This window comes from Triturus cristatus, chromosome 2_1 (assembly GCF_964204655.1).
Source record: "Triturus cristatus chromosome 2_1, aTriCri1.1, whole genome shotgun sequence".
In the NCBI taxonomy this organism is placed as follows: domain Eukaryota; kingdom Metazoa; phylum Chordata; class Amphibia; order Caudata; family Salamandridae; genus Triturus; species Triturus cristatus.
The window spans coordinates 187,782,294-187,803,931 of record NC_140581.1 but is presented as its reverse complement, the minus strand read 5'-3'; the positions used below and the strand labels follow the sequence as shown (position 1 = coordinate 187,803,931).

The 21,638-nt window shown below is 43.8% G+C and overlaps 1 protein-coding gene across 2 annotated transcripts in view; it reads left to right on the top strand.

Annotated features, from left to right (window-relative positions):
• The window catches only part of DYM (dymeclin), a 1,124,226-nt gene that overhangs the window by 329,791 nt on the left and 772,797 nt on the right, over positions 1-21,638 (top strand). For both annotated transcript variants that reach the window (XR_014969672.1, XM_085629609.1), the window contains exon 7: positions 10,276-10,401. Coding sequence is in view for 1 of the 2 variants with exons in the window: in XM_085629609.1 (XP_085485735.1) it covers positions 10,276-10,401 (126 nt within the window). In the remaining variant the exon portion in view is untranslated. The remainder of the gene's footprint in view (positions 1-10,275; positions 10,402-21,638) is intronic.

Here is a 21,638-nt window from a genome sequence, read left to right as displayed (position 1 = left end):
TTAGGGACTAGTTTGAAGTTTTTAGGGATCAGGGAATGTAAGTAATAAAGGGTAGTAAAAGTACTTAGGGTTCACTGATGCACAGAATTAAGGTAGGGTGGGGGTTTATAGGGTACAGGAAGGTAGCCTTCATGGATTGTTAGTGTCTTCAGGGTTCAAGGATAGCTGGCATTAAGTGGTTTATAACGTTCAAATGTGTTGATATATTTACTATGGATAATGCTTTTGTGTTTTTTGCTACTGCCCTTTGTAATATGCATTTATTATGGATATGGACAGTCGTCCCTCCTATGTTGTTTCTATTTGTAAAACTAATAAAACTATGTTTCAAAAAAAGGTTAAGGGTTAAGGTTCAGGGAAAGGATGCATTAAAGGGTTTGTTGCATTCAAGTAAGGTTAATGTCAAGAGGTAGTAAAGGGTTTTTAGGGTCCATGGAAGGGTTTTTAGAGTTCAGAGATGGGTAGTAGTAAGGGGTAGTAATATTTTCTGGTTCAGGGAAGGGTAACATTAAGTGGTAGTAGAGTTTTTAGGGTTCAGGGAAGAGTATCATTAAGTGGTACTAAGTCGTTTTTAGTGTTCAGGGATTGGTAGTAACAAAGTGTTTCTAGTATTCAGGGAAAGATAGTGTTTTGAGTTAGAAAGGGCAAGTGGTCGTAAGGTTTTCTGGTTCAGGGAATGGTAGCTTTAGAGGGGAAGCCTAGGTTTTTTAGTGTTCAGGAACTGGTAGCAATAAGGGGTAGTAAAGGTATTTAGAGTACACTGATGTGCAGCATTAAGGGGTAGTAAGGATTTTTAAGGTTCAAGGAAGGTAGCTTTAAGGGATAGTTAGGGGTTTCAGGTTTCAAGGATAGGTAGCATTTAGGGGTTTGTAGGGTTTATGGAAAGGTCATATTAAGGAATTTTTAGGATTCAGGGAAGGGTAATGTTAAGGGGTAGTGAAGGGTTTTTAGGTTTCGTGGAAGGATAGTGTTAAAGAGTAGTTAGGGATGGGTAATAGTAATGGGTAGTAGAGTTTTTAGCGTTCAAGGATGGGCAGCGTTAAGGGACAGTAAGTGGTTTTTAGGGTTCAGGGATGGGTAACAGTAAGAGGTAGTAAGGAGTAGTTTTTAGGGTTCAAGTAAGGGCAGAGTTAAGGGGTAGTTAGTTTGCAATGATGGGTTGCATTAAGGGATAAGGGATTTGTAGGGTTCAGTGAATGGTAGCATTAAGGGGTTTGTATGTTTCAGCAAACGGTGGCTTTAAGTGGTAGTAATGCGATTTTAGGTTTTGGGGAAGGACATTAAGGGGTAGTAGTTTTTAGGGTTCAGGTATGGTAGCATTACATAGTAGTAAGGAAATTGTAAGGTTCATGGTAGGGTAGTGTTAGGAGGCAGTAAGAACGTTTAGGGTTCTGTGAAAGGTAGCATTAAGGGGCAGTAAGAACGTTTTAGGGCTCGAAGATGGATATCATTAAGGGGTAGTAAGGTTTTATTACAAGATTTTTAGGGTTCAGGGAAGGGTAGTTGTATGGGGTAGTAACTTTTTTTTTTTAAAGAGTTCAGGGATGGGTAGCATTATGGGTAGTAGCAGGTTTTTAGGGTTCAGGGAAGGGTGCCTTTAAGAGATATTAATGGATTTTCAGGGTTAATGGATGGGTAGTAAGGGTTTTGTAGAGTTCAGCAAATTGTACCATTAAGGGACTTTTAGTATTCAAGGCAGGGTACTTTAAAATTACAGTATATTAAATGAGTAAATTATTTTTGCTTAATATATATAAAATATTAAATTTCAACTAACTAAACTAAAATATATTAGTAGTGTAATTTTTAAAAATGATATTGAAATTAATAAAATTAACTTTTGGAAGCTGAGGAGATGAAAAAAGTCTCTCCAGTATATAAATCTTAAAACTAAAAATTAAAAGATTAAACACATTCTCTCAGGAGTGCATCTTGCTTTTGGAAAGTGAGGGGCAGACATGGCTGGGACTGCAACACAGTGCTCCTGAGTGCCCTCCTCCCATTCGTGCTGCAGCCTGAGAAGAACAAACATCATAATTATTTAGGAGACGTATAGCTTTGCAATACTATGTGTTCGACTTGAAGACTCGCTAGACTTGATAAAGAGCTCTGGCTCAAGCAATTGATAAACAAAAAAGTACAGTTCATGGAGGTAAGCGTTTTTTGTGTGGAAGTGCACAATCAAAACATACTCCTGTTCACTAACATAGGTGGATCCAAAGCCCCTCTCTGTAGTACTCCTAAAAGCTCTTTTTTAGGTTGGTCATCCAAGGTTTTACCTCAGATTTATCAATTGATAACTTCTTTAAGTCTTTAAACCTCTGCAAAGACCTGCTGCACTAGTTGTAATGAGATTTGAACTGTGGCAGAATCAGATCTGATATATTTCCACACTCTTTCTCGCCTGGTGCATGGTGGTATAAACGAGCAGCACAAACTTTTCATATATCCTGTTGATTTATGTGTGCACGCTTCTTAGCCAGAAAGCCTGGACAGGGGTTTCTTTGAACTGTACATAAGAACTTAGTGGTGGGTGATAAGACGTTTGCAGCATTCGCGTCAGGTTATCTCGCATTAGAGTCAAATGAACTAGAACTAAAGTTACAAATGTAAGTTCTTTATGCCTTTCTAATTTCTAATGTATTGCAAATATCTCTGCCTGTAAGAACATCCCATCTAACTGTACCCATAACTATTAAAAATCCCAGATTCGGTTTTCGACTCTTTCTTTGTTATGGGGACTTCTTGTCTCTGATATTTTGCTAGTACCTACAGCAGCGTGTATGTAGATTGTCAAGTGAGACAAGTAAGTTTGAGATGTTATCATTTATGTACAGGATTTCGAGCAAAGGTCGTATGTTAACTTGTTGTATGTATTATTTGTGTTTTATCGCAATAGCTGAAACTTGTCTCATTATTTTTAAGGCTTTATCAAAGCGTTATAATGTAAAGCAGAAAGCAATGTAATTTCCTGTAAGACTGGATATCTTACTCCACAGCCAAAAACAGTGCACGGTATGAATCACATTGGGCTAACGTTATATTTGCAGAACCGGTAAAAACTTATATCCATTGTTAATGCAAAACCATATCTGCGCTAGTACAAGAGTTACCTTCAACTTCTTAAATTGCGGCCTGTCTCACAGCCCACCTCCTAGCACTCATTTATTGTAGTCTGTAGTTTCTGTGTTGAATAGTCACCATCTGTGTGTCTGTCGTGGTAAAGAGAAGACTGTTCAGTATCATTGTAGATATGGCTGACTTGCTTCAAACAGTCACTAACTACAGTGGAAGAAAAAGCATCGACTTAGCTGACCAATAATTCCCAAGGGGAGGCAGTGGCACCCGTGCTTGTTATTGACCAGGATGGGGTCAGAGGGCCTTCGGAGAAGCAAAGAGCCTGTTCAATAACTGCATGGGCAGTGTCCTCCCCTTTGATGATATTGCTGTTATAAATCATACACTTGACATTGATTCTTAGGGTGTCTTTTCTTGACACTTTGTAGGTGGAAGAGTTATTTGAAGCCATTTTTCTCCCTTTTGTCCCCAGCAGCCACATGAGCTTTATGTTGAAATGCATGGAGTTAAAGACTATTTCCGAAGGCATCTATGTTCGATCGTTTAGCCACAATTTAAGTCCTATAATGATGGTTCCACGATCACTTAGTAATTTTAAGGTGATTTCACCTGTGATTCACAAATGTTGTTCCGGTCATGGGCGTTGATGCGCCATCTTTGAGAGGAAACCGTTTTCAATTGTGGTTCCTTTCATGGAAACTATTCCTCCAGAGAGCTGATGTAAGGACCCATATTCCGTAGCTTTATACATTCCTTCATCGTCTTTCTGAAAGAAAAGTCTGAGTTCAACGCAAAATGTTAACCGCAGCAGTTGGTCAGTGGAGCCTCCAGAGCTGTACTGTGGCTTCTCACGTTACTGAATGCTGCAGTGCTGTCACTCTACAGCTCTGACGAGGGGTTCTGCAGCTGGAATAGGAGCTGTTGGATCTAAAGTGGGTCATGAGATGCGAGCTGCACTACAATGCAAAATAAGGAGTTTATTCTACTCTTTATTCTTAGTGCAGATTAAAAAAGAGAAGTTTAAAAATATGAGGGGTACTAGTTTTAGTAATGTATGGCTTAACATAGTTTTAAAGACAAATAATAGTTAATGAAAGAGGTGTATCCAGCGCCTCTATTACACATCTTTTTTCAGCAGACTGTACATTGATTCTGTTGCTTAATACTGCCCAAATTGTAAAATCTAAAAATAGGAACACATTATAAAACAGGTTTTTCATCTTCACTTGAAGTGCATATGATTTATTTTTTTTAAGCAGGATTCTATTTTGAGAGCGTTTCTTGTTTGAAATTAATAGTTTTGTACTTAAGTATGTGTCCAACCCATCCAAAAGAGTTGTCAGTATGATATTTCTGTTTTTGCATAAGCAGTTTTCTTTTGTAATGTTTTTTTTTCTATTCCATCTTCCTACATGAAGAATATATCCTGTCATACAAATCTTTTTTTTTTAATATAACATAAGGAAATAATATTCACAAATTTAAGAATATATTTCTTACGAATAAAAATTGATCTTTATTTTTCATTTGTAAATTATAAATTTGAAAGTTATTCAATTCTAATGCATTTTTCAATAAGTGATGTTCTTGGTCAAACAGGATCGTTTAATCATGTAGCAAAACCTTTAGCGTGTGATTGGGTCACCAAAAAAAGAAAGCCATAACATTTGATGTAAAAATCCAGGTACATCGCTAATCATTAAGTTTCATAGTTTATAAGTCCAAAGAACAGGCCCGCCCTCTCTTCTCTTCTTGGTTCTGTGGTGTACTGTACCTGTGCAACACTCATTGTAACGCTTTAATTTGTAATCCAGCTCAAGCCGTGGTACTATTTAGTACATCACAGTACAGTGTTAAGAACATACATCACTGCACACACCTAATCAATAAATATTGTTGTTTGTGTTATTGTTGTGCATTTATACTTCTGTGTGTCAGCCATATGTTGGTGTCCCTGAAAGAGGGCAGTCCCTTGCTCTAGCCTCTGCGACTGGCATGCATTTCCTAGAAGTTGGTGGCTCATTCTGCAAATATTTGCAGAATGAGCCACTAGCTTCTAGGAAACATATGGATGACACACAAGTATAAATGCATGACCTGGAACATCAGTGGCATGCACACAGTGGTGAAGAGATATAAAGTGCTCTCCTACCTCCGCCGACTGGGGGTCCAGATAGCCTTACTAAAGGAGACGTCCCTCACGCAAAAGGAGGGAGCAGCGGTACAGAGGCTCTGAAGAGGCCAAATCTACCACACCACATACTCGGCTTACACGAGGGACGTATTGATATGGATACAGGCAGGGGTCCCATTTCAACTCACAGACTCACTAGTAGACCCGGAGGGCTGCTATGTAGCGGTTCAGGGACGATTAGAGAACTGAATATAGTGAATATTTACGCCCCCAACGCGGAGCAGCCAGCCTTCTTTGCCCAACTAAGTCACTGCTTGGCACCATATTTGACTGCACCACGATAGTGGGGGGAGACTTTAATAGCATGGATGATACACACATGGACAGATCCCACCCTGCACTGCGAGGCTCTCAAGCAGCGCACGCCTCACAAGCATTTAGTGCATGGCAATGAAGCTGGGGATTGCTGGACGCCTGGAGAACCCTACATCCCCGAGATAGGGTCTACTCTTATTTTTCTGCAGTGCATGCACGACTATGCCTTCCTATGCACGACAGATCTACAAAGTCGGGTCCTCACCACAGAATACCTCACACGCACAATATCAGATCATAATCCAGCGGTGCTGACTTTGGGGTGGGCACGCACCACATCTGCGATTCCCACTTGAAGGCTCCGCCTAGACGCCCTGGAAGATCAGGTCTTCCGGGAAGAGATCGGAGACAAAGTCACACAATATTTATGACCATGCAGGGATGGCCTCCTCGTTGCACGCGGAGTGGGACGCCTTTAAGGTGGTGCGACGAGGCCAGTGCATAGCACAAACCACGGGGGTCAGGCGTACCCCCCTAAGGGAGGTTGATGAGGGGGATGGGATTCTCAGGTGACTGGAGCACAGCGACCAGACCACCCGGAACTCCAGCAGGCAGTACTTGAGGCCAAAGAGGAGGTGGCGAAGCAGATTGAGAGGCTCAGGTGTTGTGACTATAACCAGTATCTTGAGCAAACTCATGCAGAAAAGGACAAGTTGGGGTCCCTTCTAGCGTGGTTGGTGAACCCAATAGGTCGAGGCCCCGCACTGGTGGAAATGGAGGAGGAAGAGGGCACCAGACACTATGCACAGGCAAAGATTAAAGAGGTCTTCGCTAAATATTATGCTGCGCTGTATAAGGGATCAACACAATGTGACAGAACGACGACCCGGGAATACCTGGAGGGCCTACAGATGAGAAGCCTGGACCCAATTGTGATGGAAAGTCTGGGCACTGATATTGAGTTACAGGAAGTGAGGGCTGCCATCAAGTGTAACAAGACCCCGGGCACTGACTGGTCACTGGCGGAATTTTACGTTGCATATGTAGAGGAACTGGCCCCCAGACTGGTTTCATTATATCAGGCTGCCTGCGACACCGGAATACTGTCAGAGAGCACCAGGAATCCCCTCATTGTCCCGGTGCTGAAACAGGGGAAACCGGCACATGACTATATGGCCTATAGGCCGCTATCCATGCTGAACAGGGATTACAAAATATTAAGTTAGATATTACCAACCAGACTTTTGCCACACAATCGACTCTGATCCACGCGGACCAAGCTGGGTTTATCCCAGGGCGAAATACTGCCATTAATATACAGCGACTCCTGCCGGTCATGGATTCCAAAGCATACAACAAACCAGAGGCAGCGGTGTTCGCGGTGGACATCGAGAAGGCCTTTGGCAGTCTGGAGGGGCCCTTCCTGTATGAGGTGCTGTCTGCAATGGGCCTTCCTGGCGTGGGGAAAACTGCTCTACGCAAGCCCCACAGCTGAGTACGTACCAGGAAAACTATCTCATTTCGACAGACGGTGGAGAGGGGCACGAGACAAGGGTGCCCCCTCTCCCCACTGCTGTTCGCCCTTGCCATGGAGCCTCTGGCTTGCAGGGCGAGAAGCGGGCAATACTACAGTGGATTGCGGCTCGGCGAAATGAGACATTACATAGCTCTGTATGCGGATGATCTTCTGCTGTTCCTCCGCAATACATCCACAGATCTGACCGGAGCGCAGTCCATGTTGGCGAAGTTTGGTAGACTATCCGGTCTTAAGGTCCACTAGCAGAAATCGAAACTGTTTCCCATGGCGCCCAACAGACCCTTGCCGTCTGACCTAGGTGACCTTTAATGTGACCCTGACTGCCTGACATACTTGGGAGTAAAAGTATACCATGGTCCCACTGAGCTGTTGAAGGGCGATGCGCTCCATCTGATCCTCTATGGATTTTTGGAGGACATTGCCGCTCTCGGTAGCCGGACAAATAGCTGTCCTGAAGATGGTGGTACTCCCACGACTGCTGTACTTTTTCAGAACCCTCCCGGTGTGGATACCGCAGGCGACATTCAGGGACCTTGACTCAATGATTGTATCCTTCATTTAGGGGGCGGGATGCAGGAGGGTAGCACTGACCGCATTGCAGCGCCCCACGACTGAGGGAGGTTTAGCAGTCCTGGACCTTGAAGGATGCTACATAGCAGCTCAACTGTACTGGATGATCCAGAGGCAGGCGGTCGGGAGGAACCCGGATAGAGAGCGATACCCCTTTGCGCTGACCACCCCAACACTTGCAAAAATTTTACTGAGTGTACAGAGGAACTCGTCGGGAGACACAGTCGAAACTAGGGTGGTGACATGTTGCTGGGCTCGGTACCTGAGGCGAGTGGGTGCTAGAATACCCTATTCTCCAGACCTAGCCATAACTCTGCTTAGCTACCTCTCATACGGGGAGCACTGGGAGGGACAGTAGGTTTAGGAAGAGTCAGTTCTGAAAGTGATGGGGGACCTCTACCGGGACTTGGAACTGCTCACTCTCGAAGAGCTCCGAACGGAATATGACTTGCCCAGAGGCCAGTTCTTAACATAAAGCTCTCATGCTGAGGATAAGGAAACACTGGGGAATGGGCAGCACAGAACCACGAGCACTCGCAGGATGCCGGTACATCGCCCTCTCGGCAGGAACGATTAAAATGGTTTCCTGCCTTTACAAGGCTATTAAACAGGACATACAAAAACCGTTGGACCACTTGCAAGTGCAATGGGAGGAGGACCTGGGGAGACAGATCCCAGAGACAGACTGGGATATGATAGAGGAGAGAACCCCGAACGCGTCCGGAAATGCGTGGTTCAAACCAATAAACTACTACGTGCTCAATAGAGCATATCTTACCCCGCCAGAATAATGCAATATTTTGGAGTAGAATCAGCAGTATGCCCTAGGTGCGGGGAGAGAGAAGCCCATATTCTGCACATGTTTTGAGACTGCCGTACCTTGTGCACATTTTGGGAGGAGGTACGACGCATAATAGACGCCATAGACTAGGGACTGCAGCAAACCCCAGACCATTACCTGCTAGAGTGGTTCCGGCACACGGCCAAAAATAAAACAACCTGGAAATTCCAAGACCTGGCATAAGTCCTGGCCAAACGGGAGATTGCTAGACCGTGGAAAACTCCAGGGGGACCGCGGGTGGGAACATGGAAAAAGGAATTCGAAAAATGGACGGTAGGGAGACTTTTACTTAGAGAAGCGAGGCAGGGTATAGGTAACACAGACCGAGCGAGAGCATGGGAGCGCCTAGTGACAGAATTAATAGCTAACATGCATGGATCCAGCAGAGCGGAATCCCAGTAGCACTGGACCGAGAATGGGGGGGGAAGTGCATTGGCAGACCAGGGATAGGTTGACCAGATGATGCCACCATAGCAATATGTGCACTATAACATCCAGAATTAAGACAAGGTCCATAGTACGCGTACAATGGCTGTAGAGACACTTGTATGGAACTGAATGCAACTCAATGAAGGGGATAGGGAGGGGGGAGTTTGTTACTGTTAAGGTTAGAGTGCACCAGAGAGTATATACCTAAATGTATATGCATAACGTTGATGACACTTAATGTATGCTATGAATACCTGAAAACCCCAAAAAATCTAGTTTAAAAAAAAAAAAGATAAAGCCACAACTTAAGTATATAACGAACACACATTTTGATCAGTGTGATCATTAATTTTGAATTTTTCAACATTTTTTGTGGATAGCTATAGCTTAAATACTTTTATTGCAACACGGTGCTTGCAGTTTATCACTCACAAGTCTCTCCATTTACTTTCGTTTTGCATTTTGTACTTTCATTTTTCAGTTACCACCCATGGTATCTGGTGGTACATGATCCATGCCCATGAAGTGTAAGTCCTCTAGGCTACTATAATGTTCTATGAAATATTAGCCTGAAAATTAATATGGATTGCTATAGTCACCCTTAATTGTACTGCCCATGTAACTCAGACCCACATATACAACACAAAGCATAACTACCATAATGTAATAGGATCTACTGATGAGAAAGTACTCCCTGCATCTGAAGGGCAAACACTGTCATTTGAAATAGATCGACTCATTTACGCAGTGTCGAAAATGCAGTCAGTGCTGTACATACCAAGGGTGTAAGTATTAGAATGAATGACCCCTGTCAGATAGGACTCCTCGAATACACTGGTGTCTTGCCTGCAAAAGATAAGCAGAACCCACATTTACTGATAAGTTGGAACCAGAGATAATTCCCTCCAGGAGCCAATGTTCTCCTCTAGCCTGCCGAATCTATGGTCACCCAAGCTCAAGGTGCTTATAAGCGACTTAAATAATTAATAATTAGCATCGTCAATGAAGAGGTAGCATTCACAACAGACCTCAGTTTTGACAACACTAATGTGACTTTATACCATGAGGCATATATTCACATTAGCAGATTGACTAACTCTCTCATCCTTGTGTAGGGTAGACCACTCCAGTCCTGATAATGATGAGATTTGTTTGAACCGAAGTTCGGTCTAGGGCATTATATAGAATCTGCACTAGCATAGTGGACCATCAGTGCTGGTGACTCATGGAGCATCACTGTATCTTTTTGTCTGGAATTATTTGTGGCAGAATGTGATAGCTAAAACAAATGTTATTAAGATGAAAAATAGAAAGCCAGCTCTTGGAACTTTATTACATTTTTATGCCTTTCTTTTGTCTTGTTTTTTGCAGGGACATGACTTACAGCATATTACTAGAAGCGGTGACAACATTTATTGTCTTGCTTTCCTATCAAATATTCCAGAAAGAGATAATTCGTGAAAGCATCTTGCACAAATATCTGATGCATGGTCGATGGTACGTCATTTTATTTACAATTTTACTGTTTGCTGAAGAGCAATGTCCTGTGTTTAAGAAATATGCTGTTTGTGGTGGTAGTTCTGAATCTGGCGTGCATCTTTTCTTGGCATGATTATTTTCTCGAAGCCTCCTCCTTTCTTATGTTCAAATTTCCATCTTGGATGTTCCTTTCCTTTTCCTTCTTCATCACAGACACATCATGAGGAGGTCGCGTTTGCAAATCCAGATCTTGTATTTCCAGCTATGGCCTGGCCTTCATAAAGAGATTCAACTGTGTGGCATAATTGTGCAAACTGGACCCTGTATAGAAATTTCCTTCTTCATTCTTCTCTGGTATTTTGATTCTTTTGTGCAGCAAGTGATTGAGGCAGATTGTTGCTCCCTTGAGTACTAAAGACTTGCTGTGCTTTCGTGCTCTACTGGCCTGAGCCAGTAAGTCTTTGAGATGTGGTTTTTTTTTCTTTCATCACAAAAGCTGTTGATCAGGCGTGTGCCACTTTCATGCTTTCTCTTTAATGTGGAGTTGGCCAATGACCACTTTTTGACCACTGGTTGATTTAAGCAAGGCAATTGAAGAACATGTTTCCAGATGGCCTTTTCACTGTGTTTCTTCTCTAGTTGATTGCGATGATTTGCATAGCTGCTCCCGGTTCTCAAATGCTCTCTTCTTCTGAGGGCTGCCAGTTTCTGCGCTATATCTAACTTTCTGTCTCTCCTCTTTCCAACCTACCTCAAGGGATGCTGCTTTTGCCAGTCCATTTTCTCCAACCCCAATGAGCATAGTTTGTGCTTTCAGGTTCTGTTTGTGAGCACCCATGGTGAACTGCATCCTCTGCAACTCTGCGTGGGAGCTGGGCACTGGGCCCCTTTAGTGACCCTGACATGTTGGATCTGCTGTACAGCACAATTTCAAGATATTTACAGCACGGATGCCCCAAAAACGATCTTTCCTGTGCTCCACAAGGCCATTCTGGATGGGTCATGGCAGTCTACAAAAACTTCTGTCACCTTTGCCTTTCCTTGTGAAAGGCTAAGTTAAATCTTCAAGGTGTACCACAATCTTGTCTTCATATCTAGATATGGATGATATACTACTATACCTTTCGTCCCTGCTTACATTTGTGCCTTGTCTCTTTAGAGTTATTCATTACTGTTATAAAATTTGAATTATTCATGTATAGAAATCAAGTGCTTTCATGTTGGAAGAAGGTGGAATAGAGAACATGAAATATCGTCTGTGGTAATGATGCATTGCCTACAAAGGTACCCACTAGCATTAGTTCCTTCAAATGTTTTCCAGTGTCAAGGTAATATGTCAACCGGTGCTTAATTTGTAAAATATTAACTGCCAGGACTCTGACCAGGAGGCCACTGCAGCTTGCACCACCCATCGCCCTTGTCATCGCTGTCAAAAGAACTATTAACCATCTCTCTTATGTGTAATTGCGACAGTTCAGATTATTCCAGGTCCCCAAAGCTAAAGGAATGGCTGGGGAGGTAGGTGTTAGCAATTTTTTAATGTATATTGTATTCCTAAACAACCGTTGTCTGCTCATCTGTAAATTAGATGAGCAGCGCCACCATGTGGTAGACTGTTCTAAGTATGGTGTTGACAATTAGGTGCCGGTGCTGAGCACCAGAAAGCACCGGCTAAATTTAAGCACTGATGTCAACCCTTAAAACTACAGGGTAAAGCCTTGTAAGAACTGTCGCAAACAGATGTCTGTGATGGATCCCCATGGGGTGTGTCTCTGGCATTTTGGTTTGGCGCACAACTCAAAGGCCTCCAACGACTGAGCGCAGATGAACACAAAGGCCATTGTGAATGCGAGGCGAAGCTTTCTAAGGTTAATCACCACAGTAATTCACTCAGGCCCTGCTCCAGCTCGAAGTCGAGAGTGCAGACCCTATCTCACTCCTAAAGTTGTTCTTGCGGCAGATGATCTTCACACTCAAAGTCAAAGAAAAAATATAAGAAGTCAAAGTGGGAACCAGCCTCTTCCTGCCTCACTCCAGAGAAGGAATGAGGGCATCACAAATGAGGTATCTCCAAATCTAGTTTCCCTTAAACCTTAGAGAAGTCATGCAGCGCGTGTTTGGCACACTGCTGGATCCCGCTGGAGTGCCTTAGGGCCTCAAAGATCTGAAGGTAACTCCAGCCAGGTTACCGTCAGTGGCTCTGCCCTCTGCACCATCTGTGCCCCTCTGAACCTGCTTTGGATTCTGCACTGATGTCAGTGTAGAGTTCAGGTTCAGCGCGAACTCTGCGCCGGTCCTGCGAACGTCAGTCCTGTGAACGTCGACGCCACCACTGGTGCCAGAGGAGGAACTGCAACCTACCATTGCCTCAGACTCCGGGCTGCACACTACCAATTCAACAATGTTTTTGCCTCAGACTTCGATCAGAGACAGACATTTGTAGTTGACCATGGAGAGTATGGAAGAAAGTTTGCCACCCCTTATGATGAAGACAATTGTTTCATGGACATACAGGATGCCAGTGGGTTGGATACCTCACCCGATGTTGGCTTTTTGTCCTCCATAGACCAGCTACAGAAGAGAGTACATCTTTTGCAACTGTGATTCAGAGGGCTGCTAAGGTCCTTGACCTCCACTTCCCTACTATGCCACTGTGGAGAGGAAAACAAATGTCCTATTTTTGTTCTTCAGCATGGCAAGGCACCGTCCACGTTTCTTCTGCCCTTCAATTAGGCCCTCATGGACCTGCTATTGGGCACTCGGGCAAACCATGCTCTGGCCCACCAGTCATTCCACAGGTCATTAGTTGCATAGACCAGCTCTAGGTGACACTGACTTTTTAACACCGCATCCAACCCCTGAGAGTTTGGTGGTGCAGAGATCCAACCCCTGAGAGTTTGGTGGTGCAGGGGTTCACAAGCAGGGTCAACCCAGATGTCTTTCAGAGACTTTTCCCGGCAGAGTACAAGTGCAGGGAAACATTTTGCAGACATGTTTTCTCATCAGAAAGCCTTGCCTTGAGGTCGGGCAGTGCCAGCTATCTTCTTGAATGTTACACACATGCACTTTGGGATAAGGTTGGTGAGATCTTACCGGCAGTCCCAGCATATCTACAGGCTTCCTTGGCCCAAACCATCCAGGATGGCCAGAATGCGGCCAAGTTCGTCATCTGCTCGGGCCTTGACACTACTGATTGCCTAGTGTGGTGCTCCCATGCCACACATGGATGAGATCCATAGACTTCTCAGGGAACGTCCATGTGTCCTTAATGGACTAGCCCTTCAACTGTACCCACCTGTTTGGTGGAAAGGCAGACTTGGTCTTGGAGCTTTTAAAGGAGAGCCTAGCTATGGCTGGCTCCTTTGGTCTTTGAACATCAGTCTGACAATCCCCCAAACAGTTTGGCCCTTTATGGAATATGCCAGGATCTTGATGTATCGACAGCTTAAGGCCCTGCCTCCCGCACAAAAGGCCTCTCAGCCCTTTTGAGGTCATGCCATGGCCCAGCAGACAATGGCCAGGCCATCAGAGGTAACATGTCTCAAGCCCCCACACTACTGGCGACAAACTCCAAACCTCTTTTGTACGCCCTTAGTGGCATACAGATACTCAATAAGAGCCTGCCACTTGCTGTTGAGATGGCAGAGCATTACATCCAACAGGTGGGTCCTCTAAATTTTGCAACTGGACTATGCTTACCATTCATTTTTGACTCGCCGCTCCTGCCACCTACATCAGAGTGACTCTTGCAGGACCATCTGTCCATTGTGCATCAGGAGGAGCAAGCTCCTTTAGCTAGAGCAGCTATAGAGAGCATTCTGGCTGCAGAATTAGGGACTTGATGTTATTCCCGCTCCTACTTTGTGCCGAAGAAGGACTGAGACTGTTGTCCTATCGTAGATATTCTCCCTCTCAATGCGTTCCTGCACAAGGACAAATTAAAGATGCTCACGCTGGCCCATGTTCTCTTTGCCCTGGATCCAAGAGACTGGAGGGTGGGGCTTGACCTGCAGCACGCTTATTTTCACATCCCTGTTCTGTATGTACACATGTAGTACCTGCTGTTCAAGGTGGGCCACACACATTTTCAGTTGCTGAGCTCCATTTCGTCCTTATTAGTGCCCCTCGGGTGCTCACAAAAGTGATGGTGGTGGGTGGGAACTGCCCATTTTCGGTGGTCGGGGTTACCAGTCTTCTCCACCACAGTCCGTAGCAGACCACCACCAGATGACTGCAAACCTCTCAACGACATTTTGGTTTTCAATCAACCTGCCGAAGTCGCACCAAATCCTTTTCAGAGGCTTCCCTTCATCAGAGCCATCCTGGATATGGTGGGCTTTCAGGAATTTCCTCCTATCCTCCAGACCAATGAGCCCAGGACATTCGGGCTTTGATTTCTATGTTTCAGCCTCTGTCCTAAGTCTCAGTGAAGATGGCTCTGAGGTTTCTTGGTCTGCTTGCCTCCTGTATCCTGCTTGCCAACCATGCTCAATGGCAGATGCAAGCTCTTTAGTGGGATCCTACGCCTTAGTGGGCCCAGCAACTGGGGAACCTGTCTGATTCCATCCAAGTGTCGGAGGAGACTGTAAAAGATCAGCAGTGGTGGCTGCTCAACTGCAGTTAGACCAGCAGCAGCACACGCTCTCTATCCCACCCAGACTTGACAGCGGTGAAGGACGCATCACTATTGGGTTGGGTAGGTCATCTGGGAGGGGTGGGGCTGAGAGGACTCTGTTCTCCGACAGAGTCTGCCTCCTCATAAATCTGTTGGCACTGCGGGCTATTTGCTTGGTTTTTAATGCCTTTTTCCAACCATCAAGCGCCGACTGGTTCGGGTTCTCATGGGCAACATCACCGTTGGTGAATGCTAGACGCTTGTGGCTTGGTGCTGCACTCACCAGAAGGACTAGTTGCAGCCCAAGGAATCCGATGTATTGCTGTTTGTTTTGTCTTTGGCCCAGCAAGAACTTGCTGCAGCAAACTTAAACGTTATTTGTCAGCCCTTTTGCCTTTTTAAATTTGCAGTTGCAGCCTTCTTTGTTCAAATCATCTGCTGTGATGTTTTTTATTAAAGGTCTGCAGCATATGTTTCTGCCAAAGCCCTTTGTGATTCCACAATGGCACTTGAGTTTGGTCCTCACTTTCCTACTGTGTACCCCTATCGAGCCACTGTGCCACCGCACACAAAAATCTTTTTTTCTTGTTGCAATAAAAATATCATTCCATATAAGTGAGCTTCAGGCCCTCTTGGTCCAGCCTCCTTATAACACCTTTTTTTCTGAACAAACTTGTGTTACGTACTCAGGGGGCGCGTTCCTACCAAAGGTGGTGATGCCTTTTCACCTCTGACAGGCCATCACTCTTCACCTTCCGCAGCCTCATTCTTTGAAAGAGGAAGAGAGCCTCCACCCCTTGAACCCCCGAGAGAGCGCTGAGCTTTTGCATTGATCGTACCAAAGTACATTGGGTATACGATCAGCTCCTTGTGATGTTCTCTGGTGCAAACAAGGCTAAGGCAGTGCAGAAATGGACCATCTGTCAATGGATCTTTCTCTATATTAAGATCTGCTATACATTGGCTAAGATGCAGCCTCTAGAACTACTTTGGTAGTTTAGACTGCTTAAATGGGTCACCAAAAAGAGTCAAGACCTGGAAGCCACTAGCTGCATTCACCTCTGAATTAACCACATAACAGCGACATAAAGGTCCAAGAATTAAGACGTCCGCTTCCAGAGAGAGCTTGGGTGGGTGATCCCATTACTTCTCACAATGGAGCAGGAAGGTACATCTGGAGAAAAGTTGCCTGATAGGCTTCAGGCGTCAGAACCGTATAACACCTGATCATATACCTTTGCAAGTTGTCACATATGAGGACCAAACAAAAAAAAAAGGCTCCCATCACTGCATTGGCACGTGTATTTCCTATCCTGAATATCAGTCAGCCCACCAAATGGAACTCAGTGTACACGTTCATCAAGCGTTACTGCCTTGACAGCCGGGTCCAACGGGAAGGGCTTTTCGCCTATTAGGTTCCGCAGGACTTTTTGATCTGACCACACCACAGACCCACCCCCTTGGAGGTACTACTTTGGTATCTGTTCATAAGCTGAGGAATCTGCGATTAGAAGTATCTATCAGAAGAATAAGCTAATCACCTTCAGTAACCCTCTTTCAGGTGGATACTCTATCTAAAAGCATGTTCCTCACTGCCCTCCCACCTCCCTGTCTGTTCGCGGGAATTATCTCCTTTTCCGTCTAAAAAGTTTGCGAATCTACACACTAGTTGTTCCAGCTGCTGTTGGGCTGTTCGTCTGAGGGCGCAGGCAAGCATATGAAATAAACTGACGTCGGCGAGCTGGGTGCCATTTATATGCGGCTCTATGCATCCCTTCCAGGGCTGAATGATGTCGGCATGGAGCCAGGTGGCACCGCCTATTGGCACTCGGGAGCACTACTTTTTGAGTTTCCTGATCCAGTCTGGTGCCTAGGAATATTCACAAGGTGAGGAATCTGCGGTTAGATCGAATGTACACCAGAAAGAGCATTACTGAAGGTAAGTAACTTGTTCACTATGGCCATTTTCTGATCAAGTCTCTCCTCTTAATTACTCCATGATATGGGGAGTCATTCGGAACCATTAGCTGTCCGAATCAAGTGGTGCGAACCCTTAGAACACTGCTGCATCTTATTCTGATAACCATAACATCAGTGACTAGCTTCCCAATCAGTCTTTGAATCAGTCCCTGCAGTAGTAGCAAACGACCACAATCAGCATATGAAAGTGTCTGGCAAAAGGAATGCCCTAGTCACAGAAACAGTCCTTGATGTAAGTAAGCCCATAAGAATATTTTTCACTACTCTGAATGAAAACTGGAACACCTTCTTTCTCCAGCACTCAAGTAGGGTGATATTTCTCTGTGTTTTGAATAGACTGAAGACCTGCTAGTGTGTTAGTATAGAAATAGTTATTCTACTCTTATTATGCATGTTTAAATCTGCTCAGGCACTGCAATTTCTATCTGTTTAATGGGCTTGAAGTACATTCCTCAAACCTTGTATCAAATGAACAACTTAGGCATCTTCAAAGTGTTTTGTTCTCTAGCATAATAAAATGATTTGATGCTATGACCTCATGGGAAGTGGGTGTCAAATAGAAAATGTCCATCTGTGGTGTTCACTAAGACCAATATGATCGTGTGGGGGCAAGATTAGCAGATGTGATTGATTGCTCATGGGTATGAGAATTGTGTCCTCTTGATCACTTTTTAAACACATGTTCTTTCTTCATAAAATTCCAGATTGAGTGCCACACTGGTGTTTGGTGTTTTTGGAACTGCCCGGTACAACGCTAAAATTGTGTACATCCTAGTTCCTTCGAAGTCACCTAGACCAATAAACCTGGCCAAAACATTGAAGGCTGGTAGCATAAGTCTGCATACCCGGCACAGCCATACAGTCCAGTGTGTCCGTTCTGTGAACATTGAAGAACGTTTACTGACAACTGTCACAGCGCCTAGATACCTGGAAGTCAGGATTCCTGCATGTAATCAGTAAAACAGTAACTTGTAAACCGTAAATAGAGGCGAGAGAAAAAGACATGCAATCTAACATAGTTGCAGCACCCCTCATAAATTGCTTACTTGGTTAAAGCCAATCAGATTATCTAAGGTGTACAGTCCTATAGAAAATGGAACAAACCCCAAGAGGGAGTACACTAGAAGCCTTACTTCTAAAGAAAAATAAGTATTACTTGTGATGAAAATATAGACTGATTATTTACCATGAGTGATGTGACTCACTGCGAAGCATCCCAGGTGCTTTACTAATGCACTCTCAGGGTGAATGAAGCGCTGTGCTGGTCCCCGTAACAGAGCTTATAGGGCCCTCTCCTCAGACTCTCAGGATCTCCTTGATGAATCTTTATGGGTGATTGGTGAGCCTGTCCCTCATTCTTCTCTGCTCTTTTGTGGGATGGGCTTGCTATTCTATTCAGTGTTCTGACTATTGATGAAGATCCCTGGAAGAGAATGAAAAGTTGCTTGCCTTTAATCCTATTTCTCTTCCAGTGGAATCCTCCTCAAAGTCTGGAGTTTTGTACATCTGGCCCATAGTTGCTTGCAGGTAGTCGCGTGCCTGTTCAGTGTTACGAAATGAGCCCGTTCAGCACTGGATTCAAGGACCCTGACGTTTGGCAGTATACTGGAGATTACTCGTTTTTTTTTTTTCTTTTTCATTCTCTAAGGGGAAGAGCTGCCTTGGGGTACCCCTTCCTATTTGCAAATGGTTACTGCCTCCTTCGAGGTCTCCGTAAAAAAATCTATGTTTTGCAACCATAATTCGCTAACCAAACATTCATACATAGCACTGAAATTCAGTATTTGGAAGGGACCCCCCAAACCTGCCCCTTTTGAATTCCAAATCGCTAACACAAATTGCAATTCAATAACGTGTTAACGTATCACATTTTGTGCTTTTGTACACTTAAAAAAGCATCTTTGTGGTTTAAAACCTAACTACGTAAAGTAAATTCTTCTCTGTGCCTGTGTTTCAGTGCGCCCCAGAACATTAGTGTGCATGCCAGACCTTCACTTGTGATCTGGCCGATTCCTTATCCCTTAATATTTCTCCATTCAGAGTTAGTCTCAGGGTTCTTGATTTTACAAATTTCTGATTATTGGTATGGTGTCATAAGGTTCTAAGAACGGTATATGATTTCTAAATGCATTTTAATGATTAACCTATTTGTTGTGCATTGTATTGTTGTATATGGAAACATCTATATTTCTATCAGGTCTGCCGGCATTACAAGAGTATATATCTTTTTCTGACCCTAAAAGGGTAGGAAGGAAACATATTATTATTAACAGTTCATCCGATTCTTTTATCATTTGCAATTGTGAAGAAGAATATTAGATATCTGGCTCATAGATCCGCACAGACCTTAGCGGACTCTCTTTACCTACAATGCGCGATTTAGGCCACAGTCATCTCTCCGGTATTAGATGTCATCCGCATAGAGTGCAATGGTTGCCAAGGACCTGCTGCCACTGTACCTGTGTGCCTGTCTCTGTGTCAGTCGACTCTGCGACAGGACAGGCGGCTGCTGGCCGTCTTGCATTCAGCATGTGAAACAACCCTCGGATACCAAAAGATGTGCTCTGTGATGAGCAATTTCTTGGGGCACCAGGGCAATGAGGGTTACTGGGCCCCAGTTGCATCAATTAGATTTCTCACCACCAGTATCCTAGGGCCACTGTCCAGCTGGACCCCAAAATGAATAGCCAAGTTCTCCTGTCCGGCTCTTTTATCTCTTGGGATAGCGAGGCGGAGCAGTCAAAAGTTTACACAAGGACGTGAGGTGGGTTAGACACTCAGGATGCTGTTTACATAGGAATATCAGCTAATACTTTTTAGAAGAAAAGCACACAAGAAAATATGCTAGTCATAAAACTAAGTTACACTGCGAAACGTTGACGTATATACAACCCTCTGGGCCTGATCTATGGCCCAAAACTGTATTATAGCACCTAGATAACCTACACCTGTAACTGTGCGTCGATTTTTAAAGCAAAGGTGAAGAGAGTTTCTACTGTTAATTACGCCTGCTAATGTTCCCTACATTATATGTGGGTTAAACTCTTCACTGAGACACTGATCTTCCCATCATACATCTGCACAGTAAGTGACATCACTGCATTTCCCATCATCCATCTTCACAGGAAGGGATATCACTGATTTCCTGCCAAAACCGTCTTTAAAAGAAAAAGCCAAGAAAGAGGACTACATTTCCCATAGTCCATTTGCATACCATCCCCATGGCTCCTCCCCCTCCAAGGACCTAGTTAATGGCGACGCACCAGGAAACGCTAGAAACGAGTTCACTTCTTATCTACTTTCTCCTCATTGTTGGAACAATCTCAACTCTTCAGACAATTTATGTGGATGTACATCCCACATACAAGCCAACCCGATGATGAAGCTTGCCATGTTGTGCGTTAGAGTTTAACACCATATTAAAAGAACATTAACGTTACAGAGCCATTCACTGTCATCGGGTTACTTGGGACCCTCCTAGTATGAAGAGATACCGGAGAAAATAGTATTTATTTGTTGTGGGATTCTGTACAGAAGCGAGTATTCATCTTAAACTGTGCCTCCTCACTTTCCCTTCAACTTTGTCTATCCGTCTAAAACAAGTGCCAGTCCCGTGTACCCTGAATTTTGTAGTTCTGTCAGAGGTCCCATATAACTAATAAAAAAAGAAGAAAAGAAATGTTCTGCGGGTTGATTGTGAAAAATACATAATGCAACAATGCAGTATTATACCCCAGTCTTTCTGATTTATCTGCATGCCCAATTCTGCGTGCAATTAAGCAATAAGCCTATCATGAGTCTGGCTATCATAATTTAGTAGAAACTGATAAAAAAGTATGACCGTTAGTGAAATAAAATTATAAAATATAATCTATATATGTGAACTGTGACTTAATTCAAGATAATAAAGAACCTTAAAGTTTATCAGAAACGTTTGTACACCGTGATGATGTAGAAAGTTGAGTCTGATAGCTATTGAATTTGTTTTGCAAGATTAATTAAAATAATCGCAAAAAAGGCTTAGAACCAATTTATAGAAACATTTCACGTCAAAAAAAGCAAACACATTAAAAACAATAAAAAACACTTGTAATGTGTTTATATACATTCAGAAGCAATTCATCATAAAAAGCAAGGTAAATGAGGTACAGGTAAGCACTAAAAATGTTTATCAATCTTCGCTGTTTTCTTGATCAATAAAATACATTTTGCAAAGGTGGAGACAAGAAAATATTATTGAGATATTAATATACCAGCCAACACAGAGTGGGCAATAAAATTCATCAAAAGAATGTTCATAGAAAATCATCATAAAAGATTTAGGGGCACATGCATCAAAGGTTTTTGCGAGCGCAAATGGTGCTGTTCGCAAAAAATTGTCCGTTTGCGATCACAAAATGGCCTTTTGTGATGCATCAAAGTGTTGGGGATGTGCAATTTAGGTAATCACAATTTTTTGTGATTTCCTAAATTGCGATTGCATTTAAGGAATGGCAATTTGCGATTCTTTAACCTCTTCAGTGCCCCGCCCTTTCCACGCCCTGTGCCGGGGGGCGGGGTTCATGACGAGATGGTCTCGTCATGGGCACAGCGCAACTGCGGCCCATGACGAGACCATCTCGTCATGGGCACTGAAGGGGTTAAATGCAATGCAAGAACC